General features: G+C 38.2%; 1 protein-coding gene across 17 annotated transcripts in view; it reads left to right on the top strand.

Annotated features, from left to right (window-relative positions):
• Positions 1–20,149, top strand: part of afdna (afadin, adherens junction formation factor a) — a 137,594-nt gene that overhangs the window by 61,930 nt on the left and 55,515 nt on the right. For 13 of the 17 annotated variants that reach the window (XM_037537950.1, XM_017721719.2, XM_017721734.2 and 10 more), the window contains exons 6-13: positions 2,661–2,818; positions 3,439–3,532; positions 3,857–3,994; positions 7,136–7,180; positions 7,757–7,851; positions 8,601–8,854; positions 19,621–19,690; positions 19,789–19,895. In XM_037537950.1, coding sequence (XP_037393847.1) covers positions 2,661–2,818; positions 3,439–3,532; positions 3,857–3,994; positions 7,136–7,180; positions 7,757–7,851; positions 8,601–8,854; positions 19,621–19,690; positions 19,789–19,895 — 961 coding nt within the window. The remainder of the gene's footprint in view (positions 1–2,660; positions 2,819–3,438; positions 3,533–3,856; positions 3,995–7,135; positions 7,181–7,756; positions 7,852–8,600; positions 8,855–19,620; positions 19,691–19,788; positions 19,896–20,149) is intronic. The other 4 variants (XM_017721727.2, XM_017721728.2, XM_037537951.1 and 1 more) reach the window with 1 other exon arrangement.

Raw genomic sequence — 20,149 nt, 5'->3', positions numbered from 1 at the left:
AAGTATATGAATAGTTTTATTTATAATGTTAATTTTGTTTTTTTTTGCCCCCATGTGCACTTTTTTTAAATCATATGGGTAAGGATCAAGGAAACAATGTGAAAGAGTCCTTGTTTTTTCACTGTATGGTCAGTTCATGACAAACTTAATTAAAATGAATATTTTCATATTGAAATCACAATTTAACTAAGTGCACTTTTCAAATGGCAAGAGCTGCATTTTTTTATTTTTTATTATAGTCTACATTTATGAAAAACGCCTTTTAAGTGGGGAAATTCAACCTAATAACACAGAGCTTGTAAACTGCCTGTAGATAGTTTATAACCAGAGGCAACCAAACCTGAATGTGTTCTGACATCACAACCACAATCTACGGACTGTCTGGAACATATAGGCATTAAGTCTCAAGTCAGAAAATGATCGCAATTTAAATCTGTCAAAATATTAGACAAATCACAATTAGATATTTTCCCTATATTGTGCAGATCCACCTCTAGCTTCATCAGGCTTTTTGTTCAGTCATGGGGAGGCCGATATGGCAGAAAATGACATATTACAAAAGGATATTTTCACAATACACAATATGTGTCACAGTATTTTGACACGGACACACAATGTACTTATAGTGCTGCATTTTAAAACCGCCATAAAAACAGTGCAGTGATTTTGTATTTACTGTTTCACAGACTGTGCTGCACTAAACCCAATTAAGCGAGACTAATTATGCTCTCTTTGTAATGAAAAATACTGTTGGTCAGTGTTCTACAGGTACAGACGATACCACCTCTGATCAGTCGGCACTGTGGGTTTGTTATTGGGAGCGCTAAAGATCATTGCTCTTTAACAGTGCTCATATTGAAAGCTCTGTCCTTGCTTTTGAGTCTTTGTTATTCTAAATGAGTTACTCTCAGTAGCGAATGAGATTGTGTGTCTGCCTGTCATGCAAAATTCCATCATGCTCAACAGAACATCATATTCTTCTCAAAAATGTGCGTCAGCCACAGATACTTTCTTCCTCTCGATTTGTATGTTTTCATAATTATCATGGTTATCTGATTCTTTTTGGCAGCACTGGCAATAAAGCCATGTTTTAATAACCTTCATAGCACGAGACCAAGAAATGATCAGACTTGACAGACTCTGGCTGTCCAGTTAGTTGCAAAAGGAACATTAATGGCACAGTTTGCGAATTCCAGAAAAATCTGATGTGGTGCATTTAATTCTTTGTTCATCCACTCAAGGAGGATGAAAAGCAGATTGTTGTCTTATTAGTGGTGGAAGATGGTCTGGTGGTTTGTCAGTATGGAAATAAACAGTCATGGCCTAGAGGTTAAGGAACCAGCCCTGTGACCAGAAGGTCACTGATTCGATCCCCTTGGCTGACAGTCCATGACTGAAGTGCCCTTGAGCAAGGCACCTAACCCCTAATTGCCCCCCGGGCACCGTGGATAGGGCTCCCCACTGCTCCAGGCAAGTGTGCTTACTGCCCCCTAGTGTGTGCGTTCACTAGTGTGCATGTATGTGGGTGTTTCACTGCACGGATGGGTTAAATGCAGAGGTCTAATTTCATAGTGTGCAAACACAGTGACAAATGGTTGTAAACTCTATTCTATTCTTTCTAAACACAAATAAACAAACTCAAAGCAAGTTGCCACTCAGACTCTAAATATTTAGTGGCCAAATGTGAAATGCTGTGATTAGGGGCATCGGTCAATAGGCTGTGTCGACCCCTGGTGTTTGAATAAAAAACATTAGCACATGGTATATTTGAATTTATGTACATTGCTGTGCTTTGGAATTGGTAAGCCAAGGCAAGTTTGCTTATATAGCACATTTTTAGACAGAGGCAATTCAGTGTGCTTTATATGCATGCTATATTGTGCTATATATGTAAGTAAAAAGAACATCAAAAGGAAAAATAAAGACAAAGTAGAAAAAAAAGAAAAATGTAAAAAGATACAAAGTAATACAAGCAAATTAAAGACAAAAGGCATATGTGTCACTGAAATTACCTTATTAAAGTTGCAGTGCTTTGGTATGGCTCTGCCCAAAGCCATTAATGTGGCCAGTGGGAAAAAAACCCGGGGCATGTGTGTGTTATTTTTTCCAGTGTGTTAAATTGAGCAAAAAAAATATAATTATGATAATAATAACATTAACAAAAAATGGTGTAGTTAAATTCAACGTTGTTTACTGTAACTTTGTTTACTGAAAGAAATTGCTTTCACTGTTAAAATCACCAAAATGTCATGTGACCAAGGATGTTTCCTTTGTTGAGGTCTTAAAAAGGCATTAAAAGATTTGAATTTGATTTTAAAAATTGTTCAGCAGCTCTGTTTATTAATGTTGTTCTACCAGTGACATTTGTGTATGCAGTGTATATTTAAAAGTAATTCAAAATCTTACCTGAATAATCGCTTTGCTCTGAAGTAGCTGTCATATGATGGCTGATAGAAAAGATGCTGAGTGCCGGGAAATGTTAGCATAGTGCAGTCATTATTACATGCAGCAGATGTCGTTCCTTAGTTGAGCTGAGTGTATGGGTATGAGAAGTTGGGGGTGTTTGGCTTGTGATAATGAGTGTGTACAGTTAAGACAACAATCCACTATTCCAAATCTGTCTCTGTATCACACTAATGCTAGTTTGTGGTTTCTCTCAGGGGGGACACTGAGGATTTATGCAGACAGTTTGAAGCCTAACATCCCCTATAAGACCATCCTGCTCTCCACTACTGACACAGCTGACTTTGCAGTGGCCGAGGCTCTAGAGAAATATGGCCTGGAGAAGGAGAATCCCAGAGAATACTGCATCGCTCGGGTAAAAACCCAGCTCCTCATGCTACCCTCATCATTCATGCTGCACCAAAATGCCAAAATTTAAGGACACACTGGGATGAACACCAAAACTTGAGTGCAGGACTTCTGTCATTTTTGTAATATTGCATGATTTTGGTATGAGTTTATTGCATACATTTAATTTTGTAGCTGGATGCACTAGTTAAACACTTCAGCAACTATGCCTGTTAACAGATTGTATTGACAAGAAAAGCAGGAGGATGTTTTTCTGCCTATTAATTTTAAAACTAGGCATGCCACTTCATTCATAGTGATGGAGTTCAAAGAGAGCTGCAAATATTTGTGTGCACTTAAATGCCAAAATAATAATAATTATTTAAATAATAATTAAAGCCAAAATAGTTTTCTTGTATTTGTGGCCAGCACCGGCATGTTCATCTGTGATTGTGGTAACTATTGTGAGGTTAACTGGCCCAGAGTAGAAGAGTAAAAGAAACATCTACTTCCTATTTCTGATTCTCATTACTATTAAAATGATTTGTAAAGTATTAGATGTGACATGTGTAGGAAACATGACTGTATGTAGTTCATGCTCATCTTGGTGGGCTCCTGCTGATTGACTCTGTGTTGTTTGTTGCTCAGGTGGTGCACTTTGATGATAAGCCTGTGAAGGAGACCATACTGGATGATACAGAATGCCCACTGCAGATCTTCAGAGACTGGACCAGTGATAAAGGTCTGAGACACATTACTGATACTGATGCTGTGTGAAAATCTGTCACCCTTTTTAAGTCATTGTTTGAAAATGAAATTTTGTGGAAATTTTATTAAGAATGAATGAAGTAGAATGGTCCAACATTACTTGTAAAAAAAATTAAACTATGTTGAAAGTTAAGTATATTTTTCTTTCTTTTTTTTTTTTACTACTTCAGAGATGTCACTGTTTTATCAAAAGAGGTGGTATGGTATGACTTGGTATACAGTGCAGCTCAGCTCAGAAGAGTGCCCTCTGCTGGAAGAGTCACGCATAATACAATGTTTCTGGTTGTTGACATTACAGAAGCGTTAGTGTTCCAGCTGAAGAAGCGACCTCCAGATTATGTGCCTAAGAAGGGCCGCAAGGTGGACGACAGGATGGGGCCACTGCATGGAGCGCTGCCTCCAGAGAAACTGCCCTACCTGGTCGAGCTGAGCCCAGGTACAAGACAGACAAATTTCATACATGTTCTTTCATTACAGAGTCTTAGTTTAGGTAGAAATTGTTAACATTCAGACTTAAAGCCACAGATCTGCTAAAAACGTTACATCCTGTTAATAAAATGTTTGTCCAAGAAAAGGGATGAAAGCATAGAAAAAGTGAAGTTTCTTAGTTTACTGCTACTGCTAGATTTGACTTGCCATGTGCTGTTATCCAAAGAATTTATTTATAATGGTATATTTATAGTGTCAGAAACAATGTGAACAAGCTCTGAATCCTTGCAGTCTCAAAAGTTTTAGAATTTAGTTTAGTGGCGATTGCTCTGTTCTGCGAATAGACTTGACACTTCACAGATACAGAGAATGGTGGGAGGAAGAAAAGACAGGGGGCAAAGAAAGTTTCAGGAAACTCTCTTAAGGACAAAGAACAAAAGAATGTGCTAGTCATATAAATAAACATCTAGAACAGAACTTGAATGTTCTGGATATATAACAACACATGTAGAAAGGATAACATATAATAAAAAGAAATGAGAATACAATCTGCACAATTCCCTCTTATTTGATAATAACTGATGACTCTGAATGCTTCATGATTACTTTTCAAGGTCAAGCACAGGGGTGCCTGATCCTGGTCCTAGAGATCAAGCACACAGGGTTTTGCTCTAATCCTAATCACACATCTGATCCTGGTAATGAATGAACCTTCAGGACAGTGAGGTGTGTTAGATCTAAGCTCTTCAGTGTGGTAGATCTTCAGGACCAGGACTGGCCACTCAGTCCTAAAGCTTTTAAGACTTAGAACTTGAAAACTCCACTTCACCACAATTTGAGATCATTTAAAGGAAAATTTAATTTACATGATTTTACCTAACTACATAAACAGGTTTTTTATATATTTATGATGGCAGATGTATTATATCAGCTAGGCCATGATTGATATCCATATTTTGCTTATTTACTTTAGCACCAAAGCTACGAGGCTAGCTTTGCTGACAAACTGCAGGAATCAATAGTCACCAAATATGTTGCCCATAAATGCATCCCCAGGACTTCTCTGAGCCCATTTAAACCACATCTAGGTCTTCAGTAAGGCAAGAAGGCTTGTAAATGTGGTTTAGAGCAAAGTCTGACTAACTGTGAGCTGTTAAAATGAACAAAGCTTCACCATCTAGCTGAATGCTGTGGGCAGCCATTATAGACAAGAGGGATGTTGTTCAGTCAGTTTTACTGTCTTCTAAAACACATTGACAGGTCTTTGAGACCATATTGAAGACCTAGATGAGCAGGTTGATGGAGCTTTTAGAAATATATTTACAGAAAAGATTTGAGTGATTGACCTCTGATATTTGTTAGCAGGATTAACTTAAGTATATATACATTGTCTTGGCTGATCTGGGGTGGAGTGGGAAAAATTAGTGTAGCTCATGTACAGCTACTTGTGCTTTTACAGCTGATTGCTCACAGACGTTTCCAATCCCAGTAGAGCAGCTGAGTCTATAGTTAATAGAGGAAGCCAGAGGTGGTTCAGTCTAGGCTAGTTGTAGGTTTCTTTAGCCAGATGAGTAGTCCTATCTCTGACCCCTGCACTTCACAGCCCCCTTATTGCCAGTCTGTAGCCTAGTGCAGGCCCCACAGGATCTCATCATACATGCATTTTAACATACAGTTGAATTTTCCACACTTCAGCTTTAGTCACAGTAATTAAACTCTTAATGTCCATGGCTCTATAACTGCTGCTTCTAACCCTCTTTCTGCTGATTTGACTGATCCAAATGCTGCACTAACTCTGTCTCTCTGCAATTATATCTGTGTGTAACCAGTGCTAATTAATTAATTCTCATGCTTTTCAAGGAAACAAGTAAAGTAATTAATGAAGATTGTATATGTGGTTATTTATGGAGGTAGGGCCTGACCAATATAAATACTAAGATTACAGTTCTAGGGAATCATTCAATGAAGTGTTATTGTTCTAAAGCTGTGTGTTTTACATTAGAAATCAAACACACTTCATTAGGACGGCTAATTCATTTGATTCATTTTGGTGATTTCATATTCTTATTCCACTCTTCATACCATGTGTGTACCATTATTACAGTAATACAAAAAAATAAAAAAATTACATGCAGCCAAACATAACATTTAGCATTATGATAACCTGTGGAAAAGCGTCGCTGTTAGAGCTAGGCCTTTGATTCAGGCCACGAATCTCAAAACTCAGAAAACAAAAATTCTGCTAGTGGCCCTACGGCATTTCCCATATTATGAGAGTATTGTTTAAAAGACATTCATATTTTTATATATTTAAATATATATAAAATAGGAATAGAGCTGCCACTATTTTTCGTTTCTAACAGCTGACTGAAACCTGGTTAAACTATTTTATATTTAGTCAGTGGTGTGTCTAGGACATCACAAAGACCCAAAGTAACAATTTCTCTTAAAATTGTTCCCACTCACTCTTAATCAACATGTGATTGGTTGATTCTGCTGTCGCCTCATAAGTATGTTGGTAGTTAATCCAATGTGTAAGGCCAACAGTTCAGTTCAGCTCCTGAAGTCCTTACCATTGAAAAAACTCAGTTGGCTGTATCTACCTGCATAACTGGGTTCACAAATTTGTACAAAAATTTGTTTCAGTATTTAGCAGCAGTCTTCAGATCAGTCGGGCCCTTCTATCCTACTATGCAGGTGAATATGCAGAGGAACTAGATAAAGTGCCCTAGTTTGTGGGGTTAAGTGTGATTGTACTGGGAAAAGCTAAGAAACGTCTGATGGGGCAAATGGGGCAACTTGCTTATGGTACCTTTTCTTACTCCTGCTACCTCTCTCTCTCTCTCTCTCTCTCTCTCTCTCTCTCTCTCTCTCTCTCTCTCTCTCTCTCTCTCTCTCTCTCTCTCTCTCTCTCTCTCTCTCTCTCTCTCTCTCTCTCTCTCTCTCTCTCTCTCTCTCTCTCTCTCTCTCTCTCGCTACCGCTACCTCGGTGTGTCTCACTCTCTCTTTTCCCCCTTTCTTGGCTCTACCTCTCTTTGACCCCCCCCTTCTGTCTCTGTCTATCTCTCTCTATCTCGCTTTCTCTGCATGATGTGTCTGTTGCTCTGTATGCTCCTGGCTCCTCTGCATGTGTGCTCTCCTCTCCCAGGGCGGGGGAATCACTATGCCTACTACGGCTATCGGCAACATGAAGGTAACACACTTCTTCTCACCTTCTCACCTGCTGTTTGATCCCTGCATCTATGTTCCTCTCTTTCTCCATCTCATCTATTGCTCTTTGAATAAATTTGACCAAACTGCAGGGTCAAAGGACATAGAACTGTGGCATAAAAAGGCTAATGAGATGATGAAACACACAAATCTGCTAGTTAGCATTCATAGGCCTGAGGATCCAAGACCTTGAACATTGTTTATGTACAAAGAAGATTATTGAGTTATTTGTTTGTTTGCTTTGCCTTTGCTAGACATTGCTCATTACCAAATCTTCTCACTAATCAAACCTATTAAACCTAATTAAACCTGCCATTCCACCATAATTTATAACACATGTTGTAGCTGTTTGTCCATCATCTGTCCAGGACATGATTACACAGGCACATTTCAGAACCTTGTTCTTTGTTGTGGAAACGTGCTGTAGTCAGATTTGATAGACAGCTGTATTATATTTGAAAGGTTGTTATTATGTTTGCATGTTTGCAAAGAAATTATAATATGCCAGTTGTAGGATTTGAGTTCATAATGTCTCTCTGTGATGGGTGGCTTTGTGTAGATGGTTCAGACTCCAGGGATAAGCCCAAACTTTACCGGCTACAGCACAGCGTGACTGAGGTCGGCTCAGACCGGAGCGAGGACGGCAACATCCAGGTGAGCAGCAAACAAAGCATTTGTTCAAAATACAGTACTATATACAATACAGTTCAAATGTTAGAGATCATCCTGCATTTCTTCAAAATGGCAAGTTATTCCTTTTTCAGGAGATATTATTATATTAGATATAATAAAATGCACATGCGTCAGGAAGAGGGAAGTCAGAAGAAAATAAATGAGAAAAATTAAGTTCAAAGAAGTAGGGGGAAAAAATCATGCTTCACAAAGTCACATTACATACTGAACAACTTGATACCGCTGGTAATTTAGACTGGCCACCCCAGAGTCCAGACCTCATTATCATTGAATGTGTTTGTGATTATTTGGATTGTCAGAAGCAGAAAATAGAACTTCTAAGACTGAACTTTGGAGGTGTGGAAGGTGGTCTTTGCAGATTTATTTAAAAACTGATAGAAAGCCTCCTTAAAATTAGAGGGAGGTCTCTGACTTCTGAATTATGATTATAGAATTAACCAAAAATTTAATTAAGCGATGAATTACGTTCATTAACATAAATTTTATATTTTTGACGCATTCAGTGCTAGAAGTTATAAACAATACTCATAGCTGCAAAAAGGGTAATAACCTGTGTAGAGTATCACACACAGCCAGCTCATTTTCAAAGTTTATATTATATTTTCTCATTAAAATACTTGTATAGTTTGATTTTTAGTTGCAAAGAAGTTTCAGTGCTGATCTGCTTGTGTTTTATTGCGTTCTTTCTTTTATTAACTCCTCTCCTTCAGCTGTTTGGGCCAGGCATCCTGCCTCACCACTGTAACCTCATGCATGCGGATGGCCTGGTGACGGTCACTCCAGCTAGCCTGGATGCTGAAACCTTTGTGGATGGCCAGCGGATTTCAGATACCACAGTGCTGCGCAGCGGGATGACCCTGCAGTTCGGTGTGGCCCACGTCTTTAAGTTTGTGGATCCCAGCTACGACCATGTCATGGCCAAGAGAGACCCAGGACCCATGGTGAAGGGCAGACACAAGTCAGGGTGAGTAGATGCTGTCAGTGTGTGCTCTGTGAAGCATATAAATGTAAACTGTGAACCAGTCTCTCCATGGTGGCTTCATCCAGGCCCTGCATAAGAGAATAGAATAGCAGTCTGCAGGCATTAGTTGACTGTCCCCTCCTCTGTTTACTGACTTACAGTAGCTCATGTTACACTGTAACCTGTTCCAGTCTTCCAATGAGGACATGACCTGAGAAGTAGCTGAACAAAATGACTTTATTCACAGAGTTCTGTATAGTGATCCAGCACTGCATGCAAAAAATTGATCTTAGTGTCTCAATGTAACATGAATACAAAACAAATCCTCATTTGCATATGAAAACCCACACATCATATACATGTGTAAACATATCTAAGCATATGTAAGTGTATAGTGTAAACAAGGCACAATAGGGTGTAAAATAGAAGTTCTTCTGAGCAGTCAAGGATACGCAGTCATCACAACTGAACCCTACTGCAGAATGGAAGTCATAGGACATTAGCAAGCGATTTGTTCTCTTAACCGCTTGGCTGTTATTGAATTAATTGACCAGTTCATCTCATCTTACTCTTAAAGGGGAATTCTACTGGTTTATTTATTTGTATATTTGATTTTTTCTGCATAATTGAATGGTTAAGCTGTAAACACTCATTCAGAGTAGTTTGATGTAAAATGTTTCAAAGCAATTATTTCCTCTAAAAGCTCCCTCACAGAGCATTTTGATAACTCAAACATTATTTTACAACAGTAAAGGTAATGTTGAAGCCCCTCAGGGAAACTACATGCAGGATGTTATAGGGGAAAATGATCCCCAAAGAAGCCTTTTCCCTCCCCCAGGTGTATCACTATTTTATGATCATCAACATTACATATAAAAGCTCAGAAGACACATGTGGGTTCACTGGTCAGTTTGGATATTAAATAAATAACTATATTTGTGTTGTAGTCAGTAGGTTTCTCTATAATAAACCATTTATCATTAACCCACTCTGAGCAACTGTTTGTATCTCAACTATTAAATGATTCAGAAATTTGGAAAAATATCTGGAATTTTTTTTTTAAAAGCATACTTTGATTTCGGTTATGGTGCAATGAAACAAGAGCCAAAAAAGGCCATATTGCCCACAGTACTTTTAAAAGTAATGCTGTCAGAATGATCATGTATGTCATATAAAGATTATAAAGCATTATAGAGGTTCACTTTTTAAAGTAAATTATCTATTGACAGTAAAAGCCACATTGACCTTTAATTTTCAGTGTCAGTGAGGGTGAAAAAAAACTCCAGTGGCAAGAAGTCTTTGTAGCTCTTGGTCTGTTTTTCAGGGAGGCCAGTAATGAAAGTAATAATAGATTTTATTAGTGATGCACTGAAATCATTTTTTTGGCCAAAACAGAAACCAAAAATGTAGCACAGACTTGGCTGAAAAGCAACAAATGCTGAAAGTAAGTCTATGCATTATGTCCAGTGTCCTCGACAACAGAAAATGAATGGACATCCAAGCCAGTGAATTCTGTTATATTTAACAAAGTAAAACTAAACAAAGTAAACATATTGTTTGAATTTTCCATTCCATCTAAATGGTGTAGTAGTTATTTTCTGGCTCTTTAGGTTCCAGCACCATTTAAATTGGAACAGAAACTTAAAAAACTGGTGAATGGTAAGCCAACTTTAGCCTCTTTTTTCTTTTTTTAATTTCACAAACTGTGGATGTGGTGATCTTGTGGGGAGTTGCCTTTCTACAACCCTAATTCCAATGAAATTGGGACATTGTCTAAAACATAAATAAAAACAGAATACAATGATTTGCAAATCCTTTTCAACCTATATTCAATTGAATACACTACAAAGATGAGATATTTAATGTTTTTTGCAAATATTCACTCATTTTGAATTTGGCACCTGCAGCACGTTCCAAAGAAGTTGGTACAGGGGCAAGTTTACCACTGTGTTACATCACCTTTCCTTTTAACAACACTCAATAAGCGTTTGGGAACTGAGGACACTATTTGCTTTGTAGGTGGAATTCTTTTCCATTTTTGCTTGATGTACAACTTCAGTTGCTCAACAGTCCGGGGTCTCCTTTGTCGTATTTTGTGCTTCATAATGTGCTGCACGTTTTCAATGGGAGACAGGTCTGGACTGCAGGCAGGACAGTCTAGTACCCGCACTCTTTTGCTATAAAGCCACGCTGTTGTAACATGCAGAATGTGGCTTGGCATTGTCTTGCTGAAATAAGCAGGGACGTCCCTGAAAAAGACGTTGCTTGTATGGCAGCAGATGTTGCTCCAAAACCTGTATGTACCTTTCAGCATTAATGGTGCCTTCACAGATGTGCAAGTTACCCATGCCATGGGCACTAACACACCCCCACACCATCAGAGATGCTGGCTTTTGAACTTTACGCTGATTACAATCCGGACAGTCCTTTTCCTCTTTGGCCCGGAGGACACAACATCCATGATTTCCAAAAACAATTTGAAATGTGGACTCGTCAAACCACAGGACACTTTGCGTCAGTCCATCTCAGATGAGCTCGAGCCCAGAGAAGCCGGCACCGTTTCTGGGTGTTGTTGATATATGGCTTTCGCTTTGCATGGCAGAGTTTTAACTTGCACTTGTAGATGGAGTGACGAACTGTGTTCACTGACAGTGGTTTTCTGAAGTGTTCCTGAGCCCATGTGGTAATATCCATTACAGAATGATGTTGGTTTTTAATGGAGTGCCACCTGAGGGATCAGAGGTCACGGGCATTGAATGTTTGTTTTCACTTTGATAATGGCAGTCTAAAATTCAACCGGAAGAAGCTGTGGAAAATTGAACTTCAGTTGTCAGAGGAAATGCATTTGTTATTGGACTTTCTTTGCGTTGGATGCAGTTTTCCAATCCAGAAGTAGTAGTGCTCAAATTTTGGAACGATACAACTCTTTGACGCACAATTCATTGATCTCCAGAGGAAGCAGTGAGGGATGTCTCCTGACATCAAGAGTGTTGGAGTGTGCTTATATACAGTATTGATTTTTACCCTATAATGGAGTCAAGCTTCAAGCGTTTAACCTTCCTTTAATGAATAGACTCAAAAGCAAAGTAGTAAGCATTCGTTTTGAGCATCAGTGCCTGACAGTAGTGTATTTTCCGATGTGCCGATTGTATTTGCCTGTAAACGACAAGGGAATTAAGGTGCCACAGGGAATGCAAACCTGTGTTAACTGAATCATCTACAGACCTTTTAACTTTGTAAGGGAACTGCAAAGGATCCTGAAAATCTGCTGTAGTAGTTTTAAGGAGAAACAAAATGAGTCACTCAAAAGTTTTAGTAATAACAAAAGTGAGGTATGTAGGTCTGAAGTTGGTCAAACAGGAAGACTGCTGTGTCTTTGGCATAGGAGTTAAAGATGTGTTGGAACGGCAAAGGATGATGTGTGAATCTTGCAGCTGAAGGAAATTGTCTTTCTGAGGAGAATATAAACGTTCTGCACAATGTTTAAGTTTTACTGGAGACACCAGGTCAGGTCTTATAAAGAACTATTAACTTAATTGGTGATGTTTAATGTTTGAATTAATGCTTGTCTGCTGTTGTTGGGATTTATATCGCTAGATAACTCTCTAGATAGTCTCTTGACACCCCTCAGTTTTACAGAAAGCTCAGATTCCTTTGAGATCCAAGTGATAAAAAATGTACAGAAGGGGAGACAGATTCAGTCCTTGATGAACTCATTAGACGGGATAAGCGGGGCATTTAGGTTATCTGTAATGGCTACTTTAACATTCTTTTTTTCAAAAGCTTATATAGTAAAGAACCCTAGAGACTTTAAATACTTTTAAAATTATGGCATTGTGTAAATAAAACCATATGTATGACTTTATATAGTGTGATTAATACAGTGTAATTAAAAAAAAATGACCTGCTAGTTTGAATAACTGGTGGAGTAATCAAACGTGCTGCATGCAAGTTAGAATGTTTTTGAACTGATATTGAAATTAAGTTGCATTACCATGTAAAGCCAGGCATAGAAGCCCCAATTATTGCTTGATATAGCAAAAGCATGCTGTAAATGTGGATTATTTCTCTCACATAAAGGCAGAAGGTGACTTGATCCTGTGAATTGAGAATCTAAATAATCTAGTTCTTTACTTAACTCACTATGATTGAGTTTACATTTAAATTGTATCACAGAAGCTCAGTGACTGCATGGAGAAAATGGGAGTAATAACAGTTGTTTAGATTATTCAGTTATTTAGTGGGACATTTTACTAAATGTTTATCTGTCAAATTCCATTGTGACATTTGGATGATTAAAATGGACCAAGAAGATAACAGGAGAGTCAGAGCTAGCGGTCTGTAGTTGTTGAGCTTTACGGCCTGTTGCTTATGCTTGTCAAATATACACCTCTACAAGAATCAAAGGCAAACCCCTGATTAAAGGGTTTACAGTTAATGAAAATACTTTCCAAATTGCTTATGATACAGTCAAAACAACTGTGTCAGTTCATGTAATTTGTGCACAAGAGACATCTCTGCTTTGCTTGATGCATAATTAGTCTGAAGATGTATCATTTGCTCAGTGGCTGTAAGGCACATGCAGTGGAAGTATACTACACTGATGCACAATATAGAGCAGTTAGAAAAGCTTAAAGCACAAATCATGTAAACCTCAACTTCTGTCACTTTTTTTAAATAAAGCAAGTTTAAAATAATCTGTAAGACGTACTGAAACAGCAATGGTATCCATCCTGTGATGTTACGAAAACCAATTCATTTACAGGTACTTCCACCTATTCAGCCTACAGCAGTTTAGCCCGGCTCATTCACACTGATGATAAGGAGTATTTCATTTCTGGTTGCTGAGTGAGTCACACGGCAGTCAGAACAGAGCTCATTTATCTCACAGCAGTCTTAAAGACACAGAACCTAAAATAGCCTGTTTAATTTTAAGGGATAAAGAGAAGTTGGAAATGGTCATATATACATGAATTATGACCACTTTTGGTACATAAAACTACATCAGTGTTTAAAGTGTTGGGCCTGAAAGGAAAAAGTAAACTGCATGAAAAATGTAAGGTTTGGGCCCTTTAATAGACAGGTGGAGGAAGGGGTTGCTGTAGCAGGTGACTTTTGTTTATACACGTCACTCCGACTGCGCTGGCTGATCTGCCTCACTTTGGTTAAAACTCAACTTTAACCATTTTAACTTTAAAACCGTACACTTCAGTTCTCACTCTCATTTAATTTAGAAATGACTGAGTAGTTCATGTCAGTACATTGTGTAACTATGTTCGTGGGAAGCACTTTGAATTGGTGCTGTGAATGAAAGGTTCTATACACTAATTAACTTGCCTTGCATTGCCTTATTCATTTTAGACTGAAAAATAAATCTTGAAATGAATGAGTTTTTTTTGTACTGTGATGTATTTGTGATGTATAGTGAAACACTGTCAGGGAAGGTCTCTGAGATAGGTGAGATTGAGAAGGGGAGATGCGACGTATTAGTTAATACTATTTTAAGAAATAGTAAGCTGGGTATGTTTTTAGTAGTTTTGTTATTTAAATTATATGAAATGTAAGAAAGTAAATTTTGTATTCCAGGTTGACTATAAAATGAATTAATAAGTCTGCAGGTTAAGAAGTTAAAGTTATGTTGATCAAATTGAATCATATGGTTAGACTACGCTTGGAATATGAAAATGCTGTTTAAGCATTTCAACACTAATTATTAATTACTCTTAAAACATAAACTCAAGTCATTGTGTTTTACAGTACTGTTATGTTACATGTGATTGTATAAATTTACATACTGACAAATAGGCCCACTGTGAAAACATTGCTCAAAGTTATTTCCTGAGAACAATAAATGATCACAATTCTCTGGTGTGTTTGGAAGACACAAATTAAAGGTACAACAACTAAGCATCTTTGAAAAACATGGAAAACAGCATGTTTTGTAGCATCTTGATCAACTAGAAACGTATCAATTCCCAGAGCACTTGGGCTGTGGATTTAAAATGAGAAAGCAGAGTTTAGCTTCAGAAAGCTTCAGAAAACTCCTTATGCTAGTTGCCCATAAGAGGGTGTTGTGATGCTGCCAAGCGTAGCCTGTAATCACATTAGTCTACTGCACATTCACTTCTGAAGCATCATGGCTTAGTTCACAGAGCAGGTTATTTATGGTAGCTGTTTTGTTTGTTTTTTTGTTGTTTTTTTTTTTGTTTTTTTTTTTCTGAAAATTTGAATAGAGGAAAAAGTACTTGTAGAATGGATGCAGTGGAATTGTGAAGGTCTGAGATATAAGCTGGCAAAATACACAAGTGTGGTGTGTGTGTGTGTGTGTTCAGTATGTATTTGACGTGTTTGTTTGCGCCAGTGCTCATTGTTTGCTTTGCCAGCAGTGGTCGACCATTTTAAGTTGTTTGTTTATTTATTTATTTTTGGTCAGTCAGCCATGGCAAACAATAGTCTGTGTGTTTTGTCTATTTGTTTTCATACATTTTCATACAGGGCAAACTCCATGCCCATTTTCAGGACAAACTCTGTATCCTGGCTGTTTAGGAAAAAATCGATAAAATCAGGTCAAGTAAATTGATCCTGACTTTGTGAAATGGCTCTTTTTGTTGTTTTCTTTCCAGGTTTCATTTTAAAACCATTTCTTTTTCATTACCAAGGTTACGTTTGTGGTTAGGTTTAGAGGTGGCTTAGAAAATTCTTATTACATATAAAATTACTTGCATTACTGTACAAAAGCCTAAGCACAAAAAAGTAATTGATATCTTGTGAGCTTGTTAGAAGAACAAAATTTAGTTCCAGATTTCTCCTGAATGCCCCCCAGACATCACATGATACATACATACATACACGCATGTATGTGTGTTTTCAGCATAGTATAATATAGTTTGTTTGTGTGAGAGAGAGGTGGGACAGGACCTGCTAGCTGAAGAGTAGCTTTGCAGTGCCTGTTCAGGCTAAGACACACAGCCTGTATTTAGTGTATAGGCCACTGTACACTACAGCAGAGAGAGTATAGAGAGGGAAAGACACACAAGAGTTTGAGAATGTGAGAAATGGGAGAGAAGGAGAGAGAAAAGGAGGAGGGAAGGTGAGGTTATGGCAGGCTTCAGACACACAGGCTCTATAATCTGATCGGTGTGGGTTTGGCTGGAGGGCTGATGTGGAGTGGGGTGGGTGTGGCGCTTTATTACTGCAGAGGGACACAGTGTGTGACGAGCTGTGCTGGAGGCAGGGCTGTGACACACGGACACGCACTGTTCACTGTAGTTACGTATAATGTCCTGGTCTAACTGGTTGAAGTGCACATCAGCCTAAGGCTTGCAGGAATAGAGCACAGCGCTGACAGGTGAGTGTGGTATTTGTCTTAAGTTATGGTATGCAGTATAGGGTGTTTTTTTTTATATATATATATATATATATATATATATATATATAATGTGTGTGTGTGTGTATGTGTGTGTGTGTATGTGTGTATATATATATATATATATATATATATATATATATATATATATATAAAATGAAATATTTTGTGTAAGTTCACTTTTTCACTAACAGTTTCTGTAAGCTGAGCTTTTAACACAGGATTGTTTTGAATAGGTTGGAGTTGAATGCTGTAATATGGGTTCATGTATGTATGACAACAGGCTTTTGTAAGGAGCTGTGTTGGCATCTTGTCTCTTAAATGCAAATGTGAAGTTTTGTGCTGGTCTCTGCAATTTACTTCTCTCTGTGTGAGAACTTAAGTGGTTCCATATGTCCTGTCTGAAGGCACGTGGCAGTACTATAATAAGCTCTTCATTAATGCCCAATTTGTGGCAGATTTGGCCTAATGACCTGATCCTGCTGAAAAGACTGATTAGGTTCATTGTAGAGCACGTTGGTGTGATGGAAAACATCAAGCCGCTTGGTTAATTTCTTCATGGCTATAGAGTGGAAATCTCTAATCCGGTATAAATACCCCAGCCTGATGTTGCAGAGGATTACAGCTGTGGGCAGGACAGGGAAGGACTTAAAAGGGGACAGAATGATGATGACATTCTGTGAGAATCGTATTTTCCTCTAAATCTTAATAATAAACTTTATATACTACCTTTCATACGTTTCGGATGCACCTTAGTGCTTTACAAGGAGAAAGGCACATAAAAAACGGTATTGTTTTTTTAGTTCTCTGTTTTATGCTGCTTTCTAAAATTGTTAACTGAAGATTTTTGCCATTTGTCTTGTGGATGGGATTAATACAGCTTAGGAGCACATACGCTAAATGCAGCCTCCCTACTTCTTTTGTCTCGTGTTCTTGGAACACAAAGTGGGACATATTCTGTTAGACAATCTAAAGTAAAAGAAAAGGCTAATACATTAATGGCATTGAAAACAAATAAAAGAAATTTCAAATGGCCAACACAGTGATGTGTTCCCAGTACTAGCATGATATGTTTATTTGTATGTGTTTGAGTGCTGATGTGCAGTGTTCTGTGCAAGCTGTAATTTGTCTATACCCTTTTTGGATAAGCCTGAGTACAGTGCATTCCAGTAATTGTAAGGGGAGTCAAATAAGAAACAAATGAACAGTATGTTGAAGTAAGGCCTTGGATAATAGGGAAGTAAAGATACACAAGTCAAAGTTTGTTTCTATTTGATACGTTGGAGACTTAATATGATCGTTTTTGATCCAGCAAGGGGTGCTGAATCATGTGCCTCATGTTTGTGTTGATGTTAATGTATTGATAGGTTAGTTTGTTCTATGTGCACAGCTTACCTCCATAGGACTTAAGAACATGTTAAAAATATTGTAGATTTAATATATTTTTTGAAAATTCAATTCAGTTTTTGTTTTTTATGCTAAAAATGGTAAAATTATTGCATGGAGTTGTAATTATAAACTACATAGATTGGTTTGGCTCACATAGTAAGTTCTCAAATAGAACTTTTTCAGTGGTTGATGCGCTGCCCAACAATCATAATCCCTTGAGTTTGTAACTGATTAATAAAAAGCCCTGTGCTTTGAGCATGGCTACTTGCGTAACATAAGCCCCTCTCACTCTATGCACACTTGACTTTGATACTATGCACTCATGCTTTTTGACAATTTTCCACAAAAATAATTATATGTTTTGCATATAACTTATATAATTATAAATTACATGTCGTCGTCGTCGTCTTCATCTTCTTCTTTCGGCTGCTCCCTTTAGGGGTTGCACCAGCGGACCATCTGCCTCCATCTTGCCCTATCCATTGCCTCCTCTACTTTCACACCAACCATCTCCATGTCCACCTTCACTCCATCCATAAACCTTCCCTGAGGTCTACCTCTTCTCCTTCTACCCGGCAGCTCCATCTCCAACATTCTTTGCCCAATATATCCACTATTCCTCCTCAACACATGTCCAAACCATCTCAACCTGGCCTCTCTGGCTTTATCTCCAAACTGCTCCACCTTCACAATTATAAATTACATGTATATAACTTTTAAATTAGATTTTTGAGACATATTGAAATCACCTTTAGTGGATAATATTCTGTTACAGTTTTGTAACAAATGAGTTCAAACCATTTAAATATCAGGTGTATATCAGTCAAATCTGCCTTGCATTTAATATGGTCAGTATCACTGCCAGAACCTGTATCACATCAGTGCTTCACTGATTTAGTTACTCATTTATTGAACTATTATTTAAATTTTTCTTTCTTGATGCCTCTCTCAAATGCGATGATGCAGTTTAGGTAGAAGTCATACGCTAAAGATTTCAGTCTGAACCATTTTAGGTCTACATTTTGTCACTACTTTCTCTTTAAAGCGTAGATTGGAAACATCTCAGTAAGCGAATGCAAATGAGAACCTGCATACGTAGTCATCAGTTCAGGCAGTTTAGCAGCAGCTTGATGTTTAGAAGTGTGTTGAAGATTATGCATAAACTGTGAGACCAAATTGTCCGTGGGGTTTTCCTGTGGTGTGTCCTGTGAAGTGGTCTATGTGGAGTTGGAGCATGCTCAGCAGGGTTCTGCTGTGTGTCTGCTGGAGGCGGGCCTGGGTGGTGAGGAGGCAGTTGCTGTGTGTGGCATCTCCTCATGCAGAGCAGCTTTTAATCACTGCTGCTCCATGCAGCACGCTCCTGCTTTAGAACCTCTTATGTGGTTTGTGAAGTTGAATTCAAATGCTGTTTGGGTGTATATTTAGATGGCAAAATTCCCACTCATTCATTTAATCTGATAAGGTAATTGCCAAAGAATTTCCGCAGTGACACTGACTGAATGCAGGACTGTGTGTGTGTGTGTGTGTGTGTGTGTGTGTGCGTGTGTGTGTGTGCGTGTGTGAGAACACTCTTGATTCTGCATGTCCCTTTTAGGTCTGTGATCTGGGTATCAGCCAATATCCAGTACCGGTTCAGTTTATTTCATCTTCAAGTTAGAACTGATGTACTGATTTATATCCATAAACTATACTGCAGCTGTGGAACGGGATCCTTTTATTTTATAAGACCTGCTGTTTTGTGTGACTTTTATAATACCACTGACACTGTTTGTTTAAAGCAATGGGTTTGGTCTAAAATCAAATTTACATAATTTTTCACAATAAAAATGAACATGGTGTGCAGCTGAGTCATAAACTTGTTTTTTTTTTTTGTTGCTTCCCTAAACTTTTTAGACACTCTTTAGTTCTATTGGTGTTTGTCATTTTTCAGTAATGAATACTGTCCTCCTGCTCTTGCTGCTCTTCTTGTCACCTTTCCCATATGATATGTTCTTTTTCTCCTGTTGTTCTGTAGGAGTGTCCCAGAGACAACCTTTGACCTCCACGGGGACATTCACAGTGGCACTGCTCTGCCCACCAGCAAGGTTTGTGTGTTTCTACGAATGTGTGAATGTGCACTTGTTTGTGCATGTTTGAGAGAGATGCTGTATATCTTACTGCGTATGTGTGCGTGTGGCTGCAGAGCTCAGGGAAGCTGGACATGGATCGTTCCGGTAATGGCAGTGAGAGAGGCATGGTGAAGCCCATGGTCCGTGGAGAGCAACAAGACTTCAGCAAGCACGACGGAAGGTGAGCCTTTAAACAGCTCTCTGCTGACCTAAAACCGCTTCAGCTGTTTACACACAGTTATTTTTTTAAAGATAATCCTTGATTAGTCCCACAGCAGGGAAATTCTCAGTGTTACAGCAGCGAAAGGATAGCAAGGCGTTCAAGAAAACGAAAAGAAGCAACAAGAATAGAATTAACAAGCAAGTAATTAACTTTGTTAACTACTTAACAAGGTTTTTACAGTTTGTTACGTGTTGCTATATAGACAATATATT

The sequence above is a fragment of the Pygocentrus nattereri genome, chromosome 4 (genome assembly GCF_015220715.1).
Source record: "Pygocentrus nattereri isolate fPygNat1 chromosome 4, fPygNat1.pri, whole genome shotgun sequence".
In the NCBI taxonomy this organism is placed as follows: Eukaryota; Metazoa; Chordata; class Actinopteri; order Characiformes; family Serrasalmidae; genus Pygocentrus; species Pygocentrus nattereri.
This window is presented reverse-complemented; position numbering and strand designations above follow the sequence as displayed.